Below are 23,489 nucleotides of genomic sequence, written 5' to 3'. Positions count from 1 at the left end.
ACAGAGCATGTAAGTCAATGTTGAGGTGGTGAGCAATGAGGTTTTGGATTCACATTGTGGCAGGAGGATGAGGGAATTGCAACTTGGGAGCTTGTGTTCTGCCTGACTGCTTTTGTACCACAACCTCTGAAAAGGAGATTTGCAACATTGCTGATCTGACCCAACTTTCTTTACAGTTTTCCAGAAAAAGAATGATTGAAAAAAGAAGCATAAAGGTTGGCTTATATGTAAGCCTACGAGTCCAAGGTAGAAATGATTGTGGTGGGGGATGCTTGTTTTTATGAAAAAGAAGAGAAAAAAATGAAATGTGATTTGATCCAAATTGGAGGGGGTTTGACTGCTGTATTGCAAAATATTATTTGTTTCACTGTGCTTAGGTATAGAATGTAACAGCAGCCCACGCCTCTCCCTTAGAAAGCTGTCTCACAGGCAGCAGTTCATGAACTAGTACTGAAAAAAAACTAATGGGTTCTGCCTTATTATGCCCAAAATAGGCTCACATGTTGACTTTCAGCTGAATCATCAAGAATTTACTTTGGAGCCAAAATACAAAAAATTTCTAATAGTTCTCAGCTGGTTTGTGTGATTTCTTTAATAATTAAACATTCATAAAAATTTACGATGGTATTTTTCTCAAAGGACAAACTATATCTGTGAAATTTTCCAGTTCATCACAAAAAGAATACATTTTTCTTCCCTTCAGGGCAGCTAACTATTAACCAGCATTCACAACAGGGAGAGGGGAAACCTTTGCCTCCTGATTTTAATAAAAATCAGGAATTAGTGTTTAGAAAACGAGAGTTCACCAGTGCTGCCCTGGAACAGTGGTGCTGGGCTGAGCAATGCAGAGGCAAGTGGCCTGCCTTGCCTCTGTGGAGTTTTCTGTCTCTCCTGGATGAAGTCTTTGGAGTCTGCTTCCAACATAAGGCACTTAGCGTCTGCAAAGGAAGAGCAGAACATCTATCAAACATGGGAAGATCAAAAACTGTGACTCCCTGTGGAGTGACTGTTGGGAGGGAAACAGCTGAATAATGTTGAACATATTCAGATCTCTGACTTCACCTAATGCACACTGTGAAGGCTGTGTTTGTAGTCAAATGCTGATTCATTGATATGGATGCAGAAAACCTTTTGTGCTTCTACCTTTAAAGACACTTCTCTGTTAGTTGTTTGAGAGGCAACACTGGTTGCTTCTGCCTTCTGTCAGACAAATTTAAACATAAATGTTAACCTGAAGTGTGATTTTGTATTGCTGAAAAGGCAGGCCTAGTTGTGGAATGTCTTGGGAGGTGGCTTGATGCTTGGTACACTGAAATAACTTAAGAGCTGACAAGAGAATTTTAAAAATCAGCTTTAGGGAAAAAAATAATCACGATCTCAAGACCTCACTGATAATTTGTCTCTTCATGGATATTAAGACTGCACATGCTAAAGCTCAGGAGTCAGGAACCACTGTGGTTTTGAGGACAAAATCACTGAAACAGTTAAACTCTTCACTTTGAAAGACCTCAGTGTCTAAAACAGCCTTTAAACTTCAGCTCATCTGCGTCTAACAGTCTGGGTACATAAAAACTTCCATGATAGCCTTTCCTCAGTGTTCATCCTTTTTAGCTTAGCAGGGCCAAGGCAGGAGCGCTGCAATGCTCCCAGAAGATGTTTCTGGCAGATCCCATGGTGCAGGCAGCCCAGAGGCACATTTTGTGCTACATGAAGAATCAAACTACTACTTCTTCCCAAGGGGATTTCCTCAAATTTTGGTTGTTCTCATGCTCCTAGGAGGACCTTTTTCTGCATTAGCAGGTGGTGTTGGATAGAAAAGGCAGGTGCTATTTCCTTGAACAGTTCTTGGTGGGAGTAAATTTATCTTAATAATAAGTGCAATTATTTTTGAAGTGAGTGTTGTGTGTTCAGTAGCTGTTATGTGGTGTAAGTGCTTGACGTGTGGTGTGGCTTTTCTTATGATGGTTCTGCCCTAGCTCAAAAACGTGTTGTTGCCTCTAAACAAATCAAACCCCATTTAATTAGCAAAATGCCTTCCACAGTTGTTTCTGTGATGAGTAGGTTATTGTCTCAGTAGCATCAAACTCAGTGGGAAAAATATCTAAGAAGTGTTAATTTGTTCTCTGGAAATAGCAGGATTGGGGAGCAGACAGCATCAAAACAAAATAAAATCTCACATACATGGTTGCTGGTTTATGGAAATGACCTTTCATCTTTCAAAGACAGAAGTCTTCCACTGGGAGATGGAATGTACAAAACAGCTTGACAAGACAGCCTGTAAATGTGTGTCTCTAACATAAGCATTGCTAATATTTTCTATTATTGCTATGTAACAGTCTCTGGGCAGCAATCAGTTCCATTTAAATATGATTAATATGAAAGTAATAATGTTCCAAACTTTGTTCTTATACATACTGTCAAACGAAAGACTGTTGACTTGTTTTTAAAAAAATCTGTAACCAAAATAAAATGAAAGTCTAATTCCTCTGACAGTACTACTGCTCTTCTTAATTCTGCACTGTCTGAATTTTTCAGGGTTTTGAAGGTATTCCTGTCCCGAACGGCTCAGCGTATTCCATATATGACAGGTGGGAGAGTGATGAGGATGCTGTCTGTTATTCTTCTGGTAGTCTTTTGGTTTCTCATTGGCTGGACTTCTGCAATAACCCAAAATTTGGAGAGAAACATTCCACTCATTGGTCAAGGGCAAACATCTGACCATCTGATCTTCAATATGTGCCTCATAGACCGCTGGGATTACATGATGGCTGTTGGTATGTTAATTTTCTAGCTTATCTTTAATTTCTAAAATAAAGCTTCATGCCTTTTAATTTTTCTTTTTTTAGAATATCTTAAGGTTTTGTCAGACTGCCTAATATGTGAGAACTATGGCAGTAAAATATCAGCATAAATGTTTTTTAAATGGGCTGAGAAGTAAAAAAAATATGTTGACACTTCTATGACTTTCAAAGGTTTGTAACTTGGATTGTAGTAAGAAAGTGATGGGTGCTCAAGACATTTCATCTTTGAAGGCAGAAGGAAGAAGTATCTCTTCTGCTATTGAAACTCTTCGATGGTTCTTCTACTGTTGAAGTGAGAAATTGGGACTAGCTTAATGAAGGCTTTTGATTTTGCACCACAGAACTGGACAGAGTCTTTGTGTGAAGAGAGAAAGAACTTCCAACACCACTCATTCATAACCTTACAGAAATTGGTATCAAAGTACAGGGAATAGGAAATGAGCATCAAATGCACCAACTTGAAGTATTTGTTAGATGTGTTTTGCGTGGAATAGACAGAAACCCTGCAGAAGTCATATAAAGCAGAGAAAGGATTAGTTTTTGTTTCCTTAACTCTGTAAGAAACAGTTCCAGGGTTCAGCTAAACAGGGAAATGTGCTCTCTCCCATGCAGTGCTTCCACCTAGAGCCAGTGTTGCTTGTACAGCCCAGGCTAGCCACCCACTGTCTCAAATACAATGTTTTTGAAATCTGAAATGAATTCTGACTTTTCTGCCCTTTCCCTGCTTCTCCCATGGACATCCCACTGACAGAGCTCTGCTGCTGAGGGTTAGGGAGAAATAATGGTGGCTTCCCCACACGAGAGTGCAGATGAGATGGACAGAAGTGTTTTCTCTGAGACTGGTGTACAGAAAGTCAGTGTATGGCAAAGCATTGCTGCCAGCTTCACTGAGGAGCTTCCATGGCTCCAAGGTTCCCCTGTGCTCTGCTTTTCTCTCCTTTCTGTAAGACCTCAGAGGCACTCAGGCACAGGGGTACCCCATCTCTCAATATGCTCACTGGTAAACCACACAGAGAGGAGTAGGAAGGAGCATGTTTTGAAATGCATCTCAATTTGGGTCCTTTTGGAGAGTGTACTTTGCAGTAATGGAATAGTAGTATTGCCAGAGAGGTTGTAAAATTAACAAAGAAGAGTTAAATATTAAACACTTAATGATGTCATCTGCACTAACGCATTTTGGATCAAAATTTTGGTGCATTTGACAGTGTAGTTTTATTAATATTTTTATAGCAATGGTTTTGCATAATGGCAACAAATGTTTTTAGTCTCTGGGTTTTGTAATTCTGGTGGCGTAGTGATTAACAACTCAGATCTTAATACCCAATTATGATCCATTGTATCTTTTGGCAAGAAATTATGTAAGTTGCTGTCTGCCTAGTTTTGAAAAAAATGTATGTTTTTAAGGTATGCTTACATTTAGAAGAGTTTTTAATGTTTTTCAAAACACACTCAGGGGTAGTAGAAGCAAAGTGAACTCTCGAGCCTGGAAAACTGGGCAGAATTTCTTTTGTTTGGTCATTTTGCCTTACCCACACTACCTCATAAACAGAATTATGCAACTCTTCAGTAAACTATGCAGTTATATTAGTGGTAGCAGGAGATAAGCACCTACAAGACTGTAGTAACATGTGTGGTCTATATATAAATATATATATATATTTTATATGTGTGCATGTGACTTCAAGATTTTTATGGCTAATAATGGCCTGAAAAGCTTACAGTCAATAGGAACTCATCCCAAAATTAGATATTTCATCTCAGAAATATATCAGAAGTAATGTCCTTTACACAGAACTCCTTTTATTCCTATGGCAGCAGCCTTGCAAAATATAATGTCCAATAAATTAATTGATAGATTCTGCTCTTTGATTTCAAATGCTAAAATAAGAATAGTGGATGGAAATTTATGAAAGACTTGATATTTCATTTTATTCAGTCAGGCACAGTATTTTATATAAATCTAGTGAGTGTTTTGCGATATTTTCTGTCACTTGTAGCCCTTGCTGGAATACTTCCCTATTTCACTCAGCTGTCAACACTTCACTGAAATGCGGACAGGGAATTTTCAAGGTCACAGATTAGTGAAGTGAGAATTAACAAGGCTCTGCTACAAAGTCATAATGAGATGAATCCTTTATGCTACCACTGATTATTGGAATTGGGATTTATGAAGCATTTTCCACACTAATCACGCTACTTAGACTCTATCTCCGGAGACTTTTATTGCAGTGAATGTTTTATATTTACATTTCCATTAAGTTTAAGAGGATGGTCTCTGTGAGACACATAGGGACTTACACACAGTGGTTATCACCATTTCTGGCATTGCCTCTGTACTCTGTGATACGCTGATGAGAAAAATTAGCATTCAGTAAATCTTATTTTATCTACATAATGTAATGTAAGTTGCTGTGAATTTTCCTTCGGGTTTGTAAGTTAGTGTGTATTTTCTTTAGGGTTGGATACTTGTGGGTAGCTTATTTGTCACTTGCCTTATTCTTTTATTTCCTCTGTTCTAGTTTCTGCATCCCTTTCAAGGTCAGGGCATCTGTCTCATGGAAAAGCTATGGCACGGTTGACAGTCTGAGACTGCAGAGAAAGACCTGAGGCCTTGAAAATACTCACCCACAAAGCCTTTTTCTTATGGCCTGAATATATTCTATACCTGTACCTGTCACCATCAGATTTTGACTTAGAAAATGCCTCCAAGTGATACCTGGTGATACTCCAAGTGATATACCATTCTAGTACCTAAGGGCTTGCAGTGTTGCAAATCAAGCTATTACTCTTTATCCTCAGGGAAAAACATCCTGTAAGTGTAATAGATATTGGCACATGATTTAAAAGAGCTTCCCAGAAACTGGAAAGAGAAACAATATAATAAGTTTAATGATCAAAGCCCCAGGGAGGAGACAAAGACAGGCAGGGACATAAACATGCATGCAGAAGCACAGAAAGCAGAGGTGGAATCTTAACAGGTGGATGCTCCTGACTTCAACAGGGCCAGTTTCACCCCAAATGGATAGGGAAGTTTTTAAAAATCCCCCATGCATTCTGTGTGTGTTTTTCAGTTTTTATTTAGACCAGAAGTGAATGACAGATATTAACTAAAAACATGGAGATGCTTTTCCCCTGCACCTGTTTGATTTCTGTCTAGCAAGAGCAGTGCTGCTCCACTGCACTGAGCTGCTACCATGGCCCACACATCTGTACGTCATGCTTTGGGTCTTGGGCATCAGGAGGGTTTCAAATATGAAACTTCCTCATAATTCCTGCATGCTCTCAGCCAGGAAAAGGAACAAAGTGAGTATTTTTGGACTGTTCCCAGAAGAACTCCCTCCTATTCATTATTGATATTTAACATACATAATCTTTGCATCTAAAGAGGGCATGAGGTGCCAGGATGGACTCTGAAAAATTTGGCATCAAGACTGCCTGTACAGTTTTGAGCTAGAGCATTGTAATATATCCTTATGAGGCCCTTTCATTAAATTTTCTACAGGCCCTCTTCTGCATTCAGTGAATGAGTGGTTATTATTTCTTTTTGTTATCACCATTTGATGTGGCCCTATGCCATATTTGGGGTGTGTTTTTCAGAGCATGCAATGAATAAAGAACTGTTAGTTTTCAAATGGACATTTTAAAACATGTTTCCCTTAGCATCAGTGTACAAATATTATAGCCAGAATTATCCATTTTCAGTGTCTGTCTTGACACATCGAGGGACTGGTTTTTTAGAGTACTGTTTATAGTCTCCTCTGTGGAAAGAACAACAAGGAGATGCTTAGAATTCAGCACTGATGTGGATCTGGCTTCATTTCTCACATTAGATACTCAAAAAATGTATCACGTAAAAATAGTGATCACTTGTGAAAAGCTTATTCTAAGTGGTAAGACCAGGGCTGTATAAAATGTTTGCAGCAGAGATAGGAAAAGAACAGTTTTACAAAGTACCTTCAGCTCTGTCTCTTTTCTGCTTGTGAACCACTCCTGCCACCCTGTACACCTCTTCAGCAGTCCTCCCACAGTCCACATCACCAGCACTGTGCAGTTTTATGTCACTAGGATAAGGTAAATCTGGAAGAGTATGAGAGACAGCACCAAAGATGGGGAGTGCTGCTGGCACCCCCAGGTTTTGCAGTTTGAGTTGCATTACCCCCTGCAGTAACATTGATTTTTCTTGTTACCTGTTACATGATAAGTGAAATTCCGTACCCTTTACTTAGGCATGATTTCAACAAAATATTTCTGCACAGGAAATGTCTGTGTTGCCTGGGCCATGTGTTTATGTATTGGTGAATGCCATATTTAGTTGCTTCTGCAAGTCCCCTGTGGTTTAGGAAGGTGCTCTGACTTCGCTTTTGTCTTTGCACCACTCTTTTTGGAGCACACTACTGCTCCAAATCTTTCCAATATTTTAAGTACTTTGGATGCCATTGGCATTTGCTTGCATCCTCTTTAAGATGTGAGAGAAGAGGACCCACACTCAGCCAGTTTTCAGCTGATCCTCTTTTTCCTCTTTCATCCACACACAAGTGAAGAGGATGATGGGGCACGTGGAGACAAGAGTGTCCAGATGACTTTATAACAACAGTGAGCTGTGGAAGTCATGAGGCAGGACAGCACATCTGTGCAGAGGAATTAAGAAAGTGCTTGAGTATAGGGGCTAAAAGAAGTGCAGAAATGAGAGAAGCTCCTAGAGACCTGAGACTGGCATGTGTTTAGTGCAGTGAGACTCCTAGGTGTGTTGCTCACACTCAGGTCAGTGGGTATGTCTCCACTGCCAGCAAAAGCCATCTCTAGGGCACACATAGACCATGGTCTGCATGTCCATTGCATCCCTTTGAGTAGACCTGCAAGGCAGTCTTGTGACAGTGTTGGGGACAGAGCATGCTGTGCCTCCCCACCAGCCCAAGGACCCCACTCTTCTTTCACAGCCTTCACAGCCACAGGCCATGGAAGTTCTGTGAGGAAAAAAAGTCTGAATCTGCCACCATCAATTCTTGCATCACAAATAGCTCTCTTTATTGCTGTGCATAGCTAATTAAAATGATGCTGAGATATGGTGGGAGAGACAGATAAACCTCTGGTAATTTATAATTTGCTAGGAATAACTCAAGACTAAAGACTTGTAATCACAGTTCATTGAAATATATGAAAATCCTTTCAGTTGAAGAAAAAAGCTTCTCCTATGACATGGTGCAACTCTCCAGGTGGGAGATTGGACACAGCGATGCAGAAAGAGATTGCGTTGGCTGGCAACACAGGAGCAATCGAGGACACAATTTTTTTCCAGTTTTAAAATGGTGCATGCTCAGCTCCAGCTGGCACCCTGAGTGAATGAACGGATGGAAGAGCTGCGCTTCCAAAGCCATAGCTCACTTTATTTCAGTAAACAGGATTTAAAATGTAGTGAAGTGTGGTAGAGAAATACATGGGTTGTCGTAGCGTGTTATGGATGTAAGTAGAGTGGTAATCAGTAATTAGAACTTAAAACCTGGGGAAAAATGGCATAATTGTTGGAACAGTACTATTTTACCAACAGTGTAGAGTTCAGAATACCAACTGAACTTAGGCAAGTCACAGCTTTTTTTATGTCACCATCCCTGGGGAGCAGTGGCCTGGTTTTGGCCTGTGGTAGTGCTTTTTAAACAAGTAAGTGCAGTCAGACATAAAGCTTCATAAAAAGCCATGAAAATGGGCTTTAATCTTTCAGGGATGTCTTCTTTTTGCAAGTAGCTTCTGGACAGCAGAGTGCAAGTGAGCCCAGGAATAGGTGTCCTGGCCCCAGGGAGCCCACAGCCATCTTCACTGAGGGGCTGGCATGAAGAAGAGAATGAAGAGAAAGGCATTTCTGCCAGGGTAGGAGAGCTGAGAAGCAACCAGGACAGTCTGAAATAATTTACTTTCCTCTCCTGACCATGTCAGGAAGAAAACCCAGAGTTTAGGACTTAAGCTCTTCAGAAATATGGGTGAATTTATTTCCACTGTTGTCCTGCAATGGCAGGGTGGCATTATCCCTATTTTACACAGGCAGAACTGAGGCACAGTGAGATTAGGGTTATATGGTCCATTTAATATGGTTGTTCATGTTGCAATGCCTTTGGCTCTGTTACAGAGCTTAGTCAAATATATTTGCAACACTTGTATGGTCTCACTGGTTACAAATACAGCCCCTGCATGCTTATTTTTGCTGCAAATTGCAGCAAAAATGCATATTTGGCACCCAAATTGCAAGAAAAGTGCTCCAACTTCTGTAAAAAATTATTACCTCTGCAAAGTTTGGATTGAATGGGGACCTCAAATGGGTTGGTTTTTTTTTTTTAATATTCATAGGAGCCTGAGGCACAAGCAGAGTTAGAAGTCAGTTGTGCATGTGTGCTAGACCACTTTCCCCCCTTGCAGTCTTTCCTGTCATTCAGTAGACATCCAAATGCCATTTGCAGCAAATTGCAGAGCTTTCGTCATTAGGCAGCTTTGATTAGGTGAAGTGCAAACATCTGCATAGCAGGAGTGAAAGCAGCAATGGATTCATGTGGGGATTTCCTTCTGCTCCAGCAACACAAACCACTGCGTGTTTAGCAAAACCTAGAAAATATATTAACCCAGATCTTTTGGGAAAATTTGATTAGGTCAGAATTAACAACGCTGAGTCCATCCTTTTCTGTAAAGCAGGTACATACCACAGACTGTGGACATATATCATTGTCCTTCGTTATCAGAAGATGCAAAGTATGAGCAGTGGCCTAAAATTATTTCAAGTGAGCAGACATGGCACACACTTTGTTGTAACAGGCCAGTGGCATCAGGCGAGTCTGGCCCACTGTATTGGATGATCAAGCTAAGTGCTCCAAATTGCTTCATTTTCTAAAGACATAAATAGCATCATGAAGACAAGGACGAATCCTGATTTTTAAACACCAATGAATGTACTAAGCAGGTTGATCAGATAATGCAAAGACCAGATAAAAGGTTCTGTGGATAAGAAGTAGGTAGTGACTAAGAAGAGAGATATTTAAAGACTAATTCATTTGTGCACATGACATATTGAGGTCACTTTACATTTTCATCTCCTGCTTTCCATTCATATCTGCATCCATATATGCCTTTGAAGCAACTGTGCCTTTTCTTAACCTCTTATCTATCAGAGATTTTCTCACAAATCTGAATGCCTGTTTTGGACTATTACAGAGTAACTACTGCAAGGTTTTTTTCAGAACTGTATTATGTTTTGTTGTTTTGACTCTGCACTTTCTGTCCAGAGAACAGCTGTCTACTCTCTCTCCTAGGAAATTCCATAATTTTTTCAAAAGGGGAAAAGGAAGCTTTTTTTTTTGTTTTGTGCTCAATATGTGAAAATTTATAAGCCTTGTGCTAAATCATAGGATCCTGTGTTTTGAGCTTTGAGTTTGCTCTTTGACAGGTATGCAGTAGTCTAAGATATTCCTTTAGTGGTCAGAAAGTCACTTTTCTACACCAGACTTTTACTGGAAAATTATTCAGCAAGCCAAATAAAAATTTCATATCACATTTCACAGAATTTTACCATTAAAGATATTTGGTGCAAAACAGTCACTAGTGTTCCATAAACAACAGATGAATTGTACATTGGAACCTTGCTGCGTGGTGGACAGATGTACTCAATTATCTATCTATCTATCTATCTATCTATCTATCTATCTATCTATCTATCTATCTATCCATCCATCCATCCATCCATCCATCCATCCATCCATCCATCCATCCATTGTTATTGATATATTTTTTATTCTTTGGAGTAATAAATATATTAATATGTTACTTTATATTGAGAAAGTACAAAGGCCATGTAGGAAACATGGCACCTTCAGATTCATAACACCTTCAGATTTTTGTTGCAAATTGCACTAACAATCTGTAGGTAATTATAGGAACCTGACTTTCCCCCCAAACGCAGCTTTTACTTGATACATTTAGGCTCTTTAATTAGTGGTTTAGATAATAAATTAGTTTTCTATCAGTCTGCTTTGTTTTGTCATTGCTGATGAAATTATTGTAATGTTGGACTTAGCAAGTAAAGGAACTCTGTTATTTTACCTTATGTTTTAAGAGCTCTTCCGTATTTGTGTTCCATACCAGATGTCACAGTAATTATTATCTGCAGACAGGAATGCCAACTCTGCTCTAAATGTAAAGCTTTTCTAAAGGCATTATGCACTGAATGGTACAAACTACTGTTATGCTTCAGTACATTAATACTTTGAAATTGCTTCTTGTCTTAAGAACTCCTTGTAAGTATGACTGTGAAACTGAAAACTGAATTTTTCAGAATTAATCAGATTTGGAGATCAGATGCAACATACTTTCCTACTTAGCCCAGCTAATTGAAATGTTTGGGTTGTAAGGGTTTGTTCTGTTTTTTTTTAATGGAAATATGGTTTTTCCATTTTTATTTGCTCTATATAAAAAAAAAAAAAAAAAACCAACTAAACCCCACTAATTCAAAATTACAGGAATTTTATTTTTTCTTCTAAAAGTAAGGAAAATTTGGCCCTCACTCTTTAGTTCAAATAAGAATACTTTCAGCATATGAAATTTTACATGAGTGTTCTAATTTCGTTGAAAGCCAAACCTTTTCAAACTGTCAGCCTCTGTTAGTACTTGTAACTGATCTTTTCAGTCAGAAAGAAACTTGGGGCTCTTCTCACTACAGCTGAGAAAGAGGAAGAACAGACCATAGGTGGTTTTGTGGAGTGTGCCTCTTATTTCACAATTAGCTCATCTATTCAGTTCTGCTGCTCATGTTGGGGAGCAGGAGAAGTTTGGATGAAAGGCAAAATGTGAGGAAATAGGCATTGTCTGGCATGTTAGAGGAGCCCTGCTGAACAGTGTTAGTATGAAGGATTTCCACAGAAGACAGGACAGTAAGATATAGTGATCTGCCTTTAGCAGCCTAATTGTAACAATTTTCTGCTTTTCAATTTCTACTAAATCATTATGGAGCAATTAAAGCAGTAAATTACAGTCATTTAAAGAGCAATACATTTCAGTGCCATGATTCTGCATATGTGAGGCAACTACCTAAAGAAAAAAACCCAAACCGCGGAGATTTGTAAAACACCTTTATTCTTATTTCATTAAAGCCAAATTTCTATTCCAGTTGCTCAGGAAATTCTTCTGGATCAAGATGGCTTGGTAAGCCATTCTGTGCAGGAGTTTTTAAGAAACTGAAATGATAGATTTCATTTATAACATAGCTAATTTTCTAGAAATTAAATGGAAGTAGCGGCCAGTTTTCCCAAGTGTGTGAGGAATTTGAGAAAAACATACTTGCATGTGTGCTTTTGTTGAGCTCAAGACCAGGCTGGGATACACAGTCTCAGAAGACTCATACCAAGATTCCTTTCATTTTGACACTCAGTAAGGCCTCAAATCCTACTATTATTTAGTCAAAAGACAAAATGTTTATTATTGTTAGGATTTGGTGAGGAAGAACACAAAACCAGCAGTTTGGATGGATTATGTTCCTTCAGGTGTTTGGGTTTATGTAACTGGTAAGGCTGTTGGGTCTGTAGAAGATGTGTTCTAGTAAAAGTTATGATCCTGGAGATAGGACATATATTTTTCATTAAGAAATGTGCAAAGAGTTAAAACTGAACTCTTGTCATAGTATAGCGAGATCGATGTAACTGAATTAATTTTATCCAGACCTGTCTCTTACTGATTTTAGCTGGAATTAATAGCAAAATTAGAGTCTCAAAATGGTATAGCAATATATTATAGGTAAGTTACAGCATTCATGGACTACTAAAAGTAGAGGAACTGGAGGACTTGTTCTAATGAGAACAGGTGCTCCCATTTCAGTGAACTCAGTGCTGACATTATATTTCAGTCTGGTGGGGCTTACAAGCATTTGTGTCATCACTGAAACCAGACCAGTAATTATTCGCTGATCACTTCCAAAGGGTGATGTCACTGATCACCAGCTTTAGTTACAGTATAGAAAAAACATTGGCAAAAATAAGTCTGAAAAATAATTAATTTTCTATTATACTGCATTTAATTATAGTTTTTATTGCAAGAATTCAACAAGACAAAAGTGTATGAGTAACAATGGGATCACAGTTTCTGCAGCTGGTCTGGAGCAGTGCTGGCATTGCAGGGATCTAACATGGAACTGCACATTGCTGGGTGACATTTAAACACTTCCAGCCATTGTCAACCCAGACTGCAAGGCAAGATGGACTGGCACCAGCTCTATTCATAACTACATGACAGAGCTGTAGGGTTTTTTTTCTGGGAGTTTTTCAATATGGTTAGGAAATCACTTCATTCATATCAAGATCAAAATGATAACTCATCAGGCTGTCCACTGGAAGCTGTCCACTGGAAGCTGAAGTCAGCATACTGCTGGGTGCAGATGAGCTAGCTCTAACTGAATATTTTAGGCTGATTCAGACACCTTTCTTCCTTTACTCATTTTTCGCCTAACAGAAACACATAATTTGTTTTAAGTGCATTAGACCTTCAGAAGTGACTCATCATATTATGGGTACCAGCAAAATTAACTATCATGAACAGAGGAATTTTTTAAACACAAAATATGTTATTTTATCTAAGTTATAAACCTTTGAAATGAAAGTGTTGTCTTACAAAGCATATAGTCTGGTAGTAGCACTGTATCTGCCTCTCTAAAAAGAACCATAGCTACAGTTAAAAATATTTGAAGTGATGTCAGACTTCTGTAGTACTTAATATAAAAGCAAACAAGACATTTTTAGACATTGTCTCAAAGGTTGTCAATTGAAAAACTGAGATACCATGAATGCAAAGGTTCCTGATCTGGAAAAAGATGTGTAAAATAAAAACCAAATCTTTCACATACAGTGATAATATCCAAAAGAGTTTGAATGCCTATGTGTGTACTTATATACATGTGTATTGTCTTTGCATAGATACTCACACATACAGAAGATACTGTAGTGCTTCAAATTTCCTTCCATCTGTAAAACTAATTTCAAATTATTTCTTTTTGTTCTTCTCACAGCTGAATTTTTATTCCTCTTGTGGGGTGTTTATCTCTGCTATGCAGTGCGGACAGTCCCATCAGCATTTCATGAGCCACGTTATATGGCAGTTGCAGTTCACAATGAGCTCATTATCTCTGCTATATTCCATACAATTAGGCAAGTGATCTGTAGATCTAGTAATTAACCATTTCTCTTTCAGGTTTCATATGGTGCAACTTAGAGTGGGTGAATGGGATAGGATGCATAATGGAAGGTCTTATAAATATTTGTTTCTGCAAATTAAGTGCTTACGAAAAACTATTCCCATGAGATTCAAAAATTCGAAATTTTATAATTAGGGTTTTCTTCAGTATAGTTATGTGATATTTTCTTGGATCAAAGTTCAGTACATATGATAAAATAGGTATAGCGAAACAACTGTCTGTCTTCAGTCATCTACATACCGCTCACTGTTTTGTATCCCTAGAAAAACAGCAGGTAAGAATGTTGGTTTGTATGAACTTTTGCTGGTGTGTCACAGATTGATGAGCTGCAGCTGTATGTTAAGGTTATTGTACTGGTTTGGGCATGAAGCATAGTGTTTTATATGCTGCCATAAAAAAATTGTTCTGCATATGATGCTGTATCAGTAATATAAGACCCATATTTCTTCTAAAATCTCTAATGAGCTCTACATTTCATACTTGTAAATTATTTGGGTAGTAATAAATAAATAAGGTTCTTTGCTAGAGCTACATGAAATTCTACTAAATCTAGCTTTTCTACAAAGTACCCTGTAAAAATGAATTGGTCCTAGAAAATGCAAAAGAGCAAGATAACATGAGTTTCATCTCATCCTGTAAAAACTCTCTTAAGAGTTTTTTCTGACATTCTCACACCTTCTTTTGCCTCCTAACAGATTTTATTTACTAAGATTTTTTTTCTTTTGTTTTTTTTTTTTAGTTTTACATTGCTTCATTGACAGTCTTTAATTACTCTTCTCTGTTCTTTGGTCTGTATTGGCACTAACATTTCTCCTTGTCTTCTTGATTTTTGCTTTTGTAAGTAAACATCAGCAAAGCAAACCCTTCATCTCTGTTCCTTCCTTGTGCTCTTTTCTCTTAACATTGTTACGCAATTCACTGCATTTTTCAAGCATGCCATTCTTTTTCCTTCCCCTTCTCCTAACACTATCTCTACACCCACATACACTTAAAATCTATACTCCCTAACACAAACATCTGCAAAGTTATTTTTTAAAATCTTTATTTGATGGAACGATTCTTCTTTTAATTCCTGTTAGATGTAAAATTCACTTACAATATTTTGAGTTTATTATAGCCAATATGACATCTTCTCAGTCACTTTTTCCTCCATTAATTTATATTCCTAAACTGTGTATTGAGCCGTGTTAGAAGACACAGTTCAGAGCTATTTTGTGGGCTGCAAGTTTCTTTTAACAATAGAACAGGAAGCAAGTAACCCTGGATGAAAGAGAGGGGGAAAAGAAGGATATGGGGCATCTTAATAAATGCTTTATGAAGGAGACACAAAGGGATTCAGTCTTTCAGTTGTCTTATTGACAGTCCTCTGCCTGTAGCCGAAGGTCTGCTGATCCTATTCTTCCTTCTTTTTTTTTTCTTTTTTTTAATGTTTGTTTTGTATTGATTCTTTCCCATCTGTCTGATGTATGCTGGTTTGTTGAAGAAATAGTGTGTAGTGTTTATAGATAAGATTGAAAAAAATGTACACGATCCCTCCTGAGATTATGTCCATTTCTGCATGCACAACTCTTGATCCGTTTCCTTACCTTTTTTTTCTTTCATTTTGCTTCCATCTTCCCTGCCAAGTTCTGGATGCAACTGAAAGGGCAGAAATGTAAAATTTAGATTTATATGACATACCAAAATTGTCATGAAGTTGAAAGTGCTGGAGCCTTGAAGGACATCTACAAGGCAGCCATCCAGTTTGAAAACTCCCAAAGCTCATAGAAGATTGATGAGAGAACTAAATAAAACCTTGAACTGTTTGCATTTTGTTTTCCTTTGAAAGTATTCCCATTTCAGCAACAGAGGATCATGGATTATCTTCAGATCAGCATACTGTTAAATTCCTGCATTGCTCTTTCTCTTATATTACTGAGAAACCCAAAATTTATATGGAAAAAATCTCATTCAGATAGAAATCCTATCTTTTCTAGGGCTGAATGGCTACTACAAATGTGATATTGCATTCAGAGGCATGGTATGGCGTGGATACCTTAATCAGTCAAGGTCTCGAGCATAAAGCAAGCAAAACAGCCTTCACCAAATCTGAGGATTGGATCTGTTAAGGGTTAACCAAATCCAGTGGCCATCAGGATGTGGGTGCTTTCTCCCATCTGCCTGATGGATCTGGCTGCTGTTGGTTGCACTGCACGTTGAACAAATCCACGTCAGGGCAGTCACACAGCACCTGGCTGGCCACAGGGGTGTGTGACTGCAGGTCCAACACACACAGCCTGGTCCTGTTCCTCCTCTGCAGTTGGGCCTGGGCTGACACTTTGGCTCTTCCCAGGGGCGGTCACCCACCTGCTGCCTGAGGTTTGTTCATCACACATGCACCATGGAGAGAGTGGTGTCACACATAAGAAGGATTTAATGAGAAGATGGGAGATACATCAGGTACAGAGCTCAGTGACAACTTGCTTACATGTCGCTAGCCATTTTATCCCCCCCTTCTTTCCATGCTTGTTTTTCCCCACATACCTTATCCCCTGTCTGTCCCAGTCCTGTCTTCTCCCAAATAAACAACCCGCTCTCATTATTTTTTTCCTATTGGTCACAGTTTTGCTACATCTGTACTCAATTTGGCATTTGTGATGCCATTAGCTAGGCAATCACAAGCTTATCTGCTGTTACTGATATAGTTACATCAGTGCCACTGACCTTGCAAGTTCTGCTTCCTCAAAGGTCCTTCAATTACCTGTGAAGTTTTGCCATCTTTCCAATTACACCCTATTAACCACCCATGAAATCCTGCCATCCTTTATAGCACTGTCTGTAATTTCTGTTCATTTTTTGCTCTGTTATTTGTTACATCCATCAGTTTCTCATGTCATCTTCATCAATTCAGTTGTGTTCAGTTTGCTAAATCTCAGGCCTGAGCCTCTTCATATTCCCTCACACCCCAAAGCAACATCTCTCTAGGAATTAATTAATTGAAATATTTTGTTGTGTTCATAAAACATTGCATTTACAAAGTATTAAACAAGTAATTATAACTGTATTATTGCAGCATGTAAGCCAGTGTTTCATGCCAGACTATTTCTATTAACAAAAGCTTCTTCAAAATGTGCATCTGTGAACTTGGAGAAGTAGCAAATGTCATTTCTATCTGAATAATTTTTGTAAACCTGGAAATTGCAAGCCAGCAGTACATCTGTTCATCCATTGCACTGCTTACTGCTCTGTCTTTGGGGGCTCACTAAAGCAGACAAGCCACGCATGCTTCAGCTTTAACTGCTCCGCTTGTTCCACCAGTCCTTTAGAAAGGAAATGTTTTGTTTGAGAGCTTCAGCTCCTCATTTCCAAGCATTCACAGGCTCCTGGACCCCGCAGCAGTGAGCTGGGTGGTCCTGCAGTAAAGACTATTTCTCTGCTCCCTGCTAAAATGCATTTCAGTTCAGCTCTCCCTTGGATGGCTTATCAGCTGTACTCGGTAGCTGTGATCTGTGGACATCCTGCGTTTATAAAGTGCACTGCAATTCATCATAGTACATGTGCTTAACCTAAAACCATCCCTTCAGCTCCTTAATGCACGTAAGCTGCCATAACTCAAAGAAACTGTGACAATGTACACAAAGCAAAAAGACGGCTCAATAGAGTGAGAAAGATGGAATAAACAGTATCATTTAAGGTGTGTTGTTTCTTTTTATGTTTTGGTTTGTTGCTTGGGTTTTTTTCAAAGTTATTTTTGAATTTTGGCATAAAGGGAAAGAGCGTGGATGTAATTTTTAGTCCATATGAAAGCAGTACAAAACAAAACCAGTTGTGTTTGGCCATTCAGTGAAAAGAAACATAAGGAATACTAAAGATATTAAATATAATGCACTGGAGAAATACAGTGAATTGCAACCCTGAATTCTATTTTCAGATTCATTCTTGCTTCAAGACTTCAGTCTGACTGGATGCTGATGCTGTTCTTTGCACACACACATTTGACTGTGACAGTCACCGTTGGGCTACTTCTGATCCCTAAGGTATTTGAGTCTGCAGTCTCTTTTCTCTTGCCATGACTGAGGAAGATAAATGTAAATTTACAGCAACTGATAGAAAAGGAAGATGTAGAATTTGGCTATTTTGCCTTGAAAGCTGTATTGTTTTTATTTTTAAAAAGTATACATTTTCAAATTTTCTTTCTTTCAGCTTTCAAAATTCCAGGAGTTCAAAGTACTTAAAATGTTGATGTGATTAATACAAGAAGGAAATAATCCTGCCTAATTGTGCTTTCTTTTAGGTATTTGTGTGGCCATGCTGCTGCCAGAGTTAGCTGAGATCAGACAAAGAATTTAGGCAAGGGCATAGAAACACTGGAATCAGGAGGCTGGACTAGCCATGAGATAGGGAGGCAGGGATTTAAACCAGGCAGTACAGGCTGAAAAAGGAGAACCCTTTGCAAGCCAGGGCCAGATGCTGCCCACTGGGAGGAGACATGGCCATGGCAGGGAGCCAGGAGTGCCAAGACAGGTGTGTGAGGACACAAGTCGATGGTGATGGAAGGAGTCAGGGAAGAGCAGAGAAATCCCCGAGCTGCAGCTGGGACACGTCCCATGGGGGCACCACTGGAGCGAAGCCCCAGTGTCGTCTCACCAGGGGCAGGAGATCTGCAGGTGGCTCCTCCTGTCCCTAACCACAGTCCCCAGGAATGGAGTGGAACTTCCTTCTTAGGACAGTACCCCAGTAAAAGGAATGACTTTCTAATGGGTTTTGAAATGACTAATCATATTAATCAAAAGCTCGAGAGTCAAAATAGCAGTAAAGGTGAAAGCTACATATGAAGAAAGAGCATTAAGCAGTTCAGGTTGCTAGAATTTTCAGGTTAATGAAGCTGCTATTCCTGCCTCTTTCCTGTGTGTCAGAACAGAGTCTGCTGATGACTGTCAAATATATGTACATTGAACAGTCGTGACAAGGGACTCATTCGTGAAGCCTTAACCTTGTTTTATTTTAAATTACTTTTCTGGTCTTCAGCAATAATCTTATCTTTTCTATTTTATATTCATGTACTTTATTACATATCTTCAGAGGTGTCTTTGTAAACTAGCCTAGAAAATTTATTGACCTTTCTGAAGCTGACTCATAACTACTGATCAACATTTTCATTTTTAGCTTATTATCTGTGTTACATTGCACAGACTTTTCTTCCAACACACCAAAGAATTCAGAGAACTGAGATTCACAAGGTTTAGTTCTATTCATAAAGTCCTGAGCACAGATCACTATGTGGACAATAGTAACTTCACATGAGTGATTCAATATGAACAAAGCAATAATGACAATCTCACTCCAGCTCCTGTTTCAAGGATTTGGTTAAACATAGAAGAAAAAAGTAGTCTACTTTTTCACTAGTTTCTTTCTTTATTTTTTCCACCTTATGTCTTTCTTTTCAGGATTAGGATCTAAATTAGCAGAACTGCTTTCTGCAGGATTGTTAAGATGTATGTGGTATAAAATAGTGTCTTACTGTTTTAGCAGCCTAATTGGAAATAATGTCTGAAAGTCTATTTTCATGCCAGCTTAATTGAAATGCCATTTAAAGAGGTTCAAGCAAGTATCAAAATATGTAGGATTTTTTTTTCCTTATGCAAATCTCTAAGATTTAACAAGTTCCGCCATCATAATTAAGAGTTTCTTCCATACAATATGGAGACTCTATAGGACACTACTTAAGCCAGTGAAGTTTGCAGTAATGTTTTGAGTTTGACAATCACATCAAACCTGTAGAAGGGTCATTGTACCATTGTAAGCTCTTGCACTGATGTTGAAGTAAACTTCTGCACTCATGGCAACATATTCTTTGTGAATACTTATTGCAGTTTTCACATTCAAGCAATAACCCAAGAGATGATATAGCTACAGAAGCTTATGAAGATGAGCTTGATATGGGTCGGTCGGGATCCTATCTGAACAGCAGTATCAACTCAGCATGGAGTGAACACAGTTTGGATCCTGAAGATATTCGGGTACATATAACTCATTTAAATAGCATTCGTTTTCAAGAACACTCTTTCCTACAAGAAAACTCCAACTTGCATGCATTTGTTTCTCTCTGCAGATACCAGCTGGAAAATGCCAGCTTAGATCTTTTATGATTGTGGTATCAAGTCATGTAAACTGTTGTGGGAAGTATTTACGAGTGTGAAGAGATGCTGCATTACTAGTTGTAGTAAAAGTCATAGTGGTGGCCAAGGAGGAGGAATCATCCTCAGCAAGAGCTGTTACTCAGCTTACAGATTCTTTGAATTATCTTGAAGTGCAAACAGCTTTTGGTTTTGTTTTAATTAGTCGTTTGTATGTAACATATGCATAAGCATATGTAACTAGAAAGATAAATTTTTAAAAACTTGATTAATGGAGAAAACTACTTTACTCTTATTTTACATGATTAAAGGCCTTATGTTCTGAGAACAAAAAACCGCTATAGAGTTCAGCAGGAAAGCATGCACTACAGCACTGTGAAATCTGAAATAGTATAAATGAAGTGTGCATGTTGTGGAAAGTAACATGTTTGTGCCTGAGGGTTGAACTTTTTTTTTTAAAGTGGAAAAAAATGTGATTCAAGTTGATGGAGAAATGACATATTCAAGAATTAGAAAAGACAGTGAAATGAGTTTAATGCCTTTTTTAGAGCAATAGGTCTTGCATTCATCAGGCTGCTTGTTTGACTGTATTCACTGTGTAAATACTAGTTTTGCCATTCACTTGCTTTGCAGGATGAGTTGAAGAAACTGTATGCTCAGCTTGAAATCTATAAAAGGAAAAAGATGATTGCTAATAACCCACATCTCCAGAAAAAAAGGTGCTCTAAAAAGGGCTTGGGGCGCTCGATAATGCGGCGTATTACAGAAATCCCTGAGACGGTCACCAGGCAGTGCTCCAGGGACGAGAAGGACCTGATGGAGCACAGTGCTGTGAAGAACTTGGCCACACTGAAGAAAAACCCACCGGATTCCACAAGTCCTGCAAAGCCAAAAGAAGAGACTTTGAAAAACAGAGTCTTTTCCTTAAAAAAGTCCCACAGCACTTACGATCATGTTAGGGATCAAACAGAAGAACCAAATGGCTTAACTACAGAAAGTGCAGAAGTTATAGCTGCTGAGAAAACACTTCTGGACTCCTTGAATGGTAACAAATTAACCAAAAACGCTCCTGAAAAAGTTGAAGCTGTCTCCACTGAATCAGTCCCTTTGGTGTGCAAATCTGTAAGTGCGCATAATTTAAGTGCCGATAAGAAGCCTCTGCATCCAAGAACATCTGTGTTACAAAAATCCCTCAGTGTTATTGCTAGTGCCAAGGAAAAGACTCTGGGACTGACGGGTAAAACACAAAGTCTAGAAGAAAGCACTAAATCTCATAAATCTCAGCAGAAGGGTAAGGAGGCTAGCAAAAAGCACTCAGCCTCCGATAAAGGGGAACATAAGGATTCCCACCGGAAAAACTCTACCCAATCTGAGGAAACAAAGAAAACCCATAAATCTGGAATTATTAAACAGCAAAGGGTTAGTCAAACACCTGCAAATTCAGACACAGGCCCAGGTAAGTCTCTTCACAAGGAAAATTTCAACATAGGAGAAGTTTGTCCTTGGGAGATATATGACCAAATTCCTGGTCCTGTGCCTTTTGACTCTAAAGCTCAAAAACATGTATCTATTGCTTCCTCAGAGCCAGAGAAAAACCACCCTTCCCAGCCAAAGGGGAAGACTCATCATAAGCTGAAGACACCTGAGGGGCACCAACAGTCAAATCAAAAGAGCTCAGAGAAGGTGGAAGCATCCACTCAGGAGACACAAGAGCAGCAGATCTTTGAAAATGAGAAAAATCAGTCAAATTCCAAGTCCCAGGTCTCTCCTGGGCTGAAGTGTGAGAATGTTAATAGATATACACCCAATACCCGTGCTGGGGAGCAGGAGGAGCTGCCCCAGAAAACAGCAGAAAAGGAAAACCTCAATAAATTGGCTGAACAGAAAAAAATTGCCTCTTCTGAGGGAAATGTGCTTTCGTCTAACTCCCATAAGCCAAGTAGTTACCTACAGCAACCTTTAGCATCTCGAGCTGAGGTCTGCCCTTGGGAGTATGATACAGCAGATTTACCAAATGCAGAAAGAAGTGTAGCTTTATTGAACACCTCTGCTATAAGTGCAAATAAAACAGCAGCACCTCGAAAATAAGAGGCTTTTGGACTGAGGAGAGTAGCAACATTGAGAAGACAGACAACAGGAAAGACAGAGGGGACTTAGGCCAAAAGGATCTGAAAATTCCTAAGGAGCATCACTTAAATTAAGGGAATCAGCACTACAAATAAGTAGGAGTTAAGCAAAGTAAATTATCGTTATTGTTGTTATTATTTATATGTTGAGTGCCAATAATGTGATTAGCAGTGCCCAGAATATGGTCCCTGCTCCAAGGATTTTACTGTGTCAATGAAAGAAATCTGCCTTTGTGAAATCCATTCTCTTTTAAAAGAAAAAATAATGATATGATAGCAAACGCACAGTGTAGATCTTAACCAAATTATTTCTGGATGCCGTAACTGGCTGTAACTCACCCTTGGGACTTTAAAGATCCAGCAGAAGTGGGACACAGAAAATGTCCTGGTCACAAAAAGGGGTATCAACGAGCAGCTTATTAAAGTGACGACTTTTCACTTTACATATATAATCTAAATAGCACTGCTAACTCAATGCATCCCAAAAATACTTTATAAAATGATTGCTTTCATTTTCTTATTACCATGTGTTTAAGTACATTGTTGTGTCTCATATTAAAGCATTCCAGATTGTATAATTTTTGCAAATAACTTTGATATTATGTGACACAACAACATATTTATGCAATCTGCAGATACTATCTTCTAATTGCAAGTTAAAATACCTGCTGTAGACCTTTTTGTTTATATATAGAAATGCAGTAATCTTTCACTGGCTATGGAAGCTGTAATTCGTATTGGGAAATTCTTTTGGGCTTTGGAGATTATTTTTTTTTCTTTCATGTGATTTATATATTGATTTTTTTTTGTTTATTCTCTGTTATTTATAATTTGATACTGTATTATTCAGGGGTTTTATATGCAGTAGGTTATGCACTTCCCTTTTAATGCTCATAGACTTTGTTAATTGTGGAAATTCAGTTGTCTTAGTTGCATATACTGGTAAGTCCTAGGACAACTTATCTGGGTTTTTTGTTACTAATTGGAAAATACCATCTAAGAGACGAGAAATCTTACTTTAAACAGTGAGAGTGCTGATCTTGTTCATTATTTCATACTGAACCTATCCTGTTAAATAAGCAAGAATGACAATGAATATACCCCAGAAATGATCACCTGTTTTACTAACACCAAGCAGATCTGGGAGAAGTTTTATTTATGGAACAACACTGTACTGTTTATTCCTGTTGGCAAACCTCAAAAAATTGGCTCTTGGAGTGAGGAGAGAGCTCCA

General features: G+C 38.5%; 1 protein-coding gene across 1 annotated transcript in view; it reads left to right on the top strand.

Moving 5' to 3' along the window:
• Positions 1 to 22,352, top strand: part of GPR158 (G protein-coupled receptor 158) — a 182,146-nt gene extending 159,794 nt beyond the window's left edge. The window contains exons 7-11 of the mRNA XM_058832540.1: positions 2,536 to 2,774; positions 13,828 to 13,966; positions 17,924 to 18,029; positions 19,866 to 20,012; positions 20,763 to 22,352. Coding sequence (XP_058688523.1) covers positions 2,536 to 2,774; positions 13,828 to 13,966; positions 17,924 to 18,029; positions 19,866 to 20,012; positions 20,763 to 22,217 — 2,086 coding nt within the window. The 3' untranslated portion in view covers positions 22,218 to 22,352. The remainder of the gene's footprint in view (positions 1 to 2,535; positions 2,775 to 13,827; positions 13,967 to 17,923; positions 18,030 to 19,865; positions 20,013 to 20,762) is intronic.
• The last annotated feature ends 1,137 nt before the right edge of the window (positions 22,353 to 23,489 follow it).

Source organism: Poecile atricapillus, chromosome 2 (assembly GCF_030490865.1).
Source record: "Poecile atricapillus isolate bPoeAtr1 chromosome 2, bPoeAtr1.hap1, whole genome shotgun sequence".
NCBI lineage: Eukaryota > Metazoa > Chordata > Aves > Passeriformes > Paridae > Poecile > Poecile atricapillus.
Note: the sequence above shows the minus strand (reverse complement) of the source record. Positions and strands in the feature narration are given on the sequence as shown.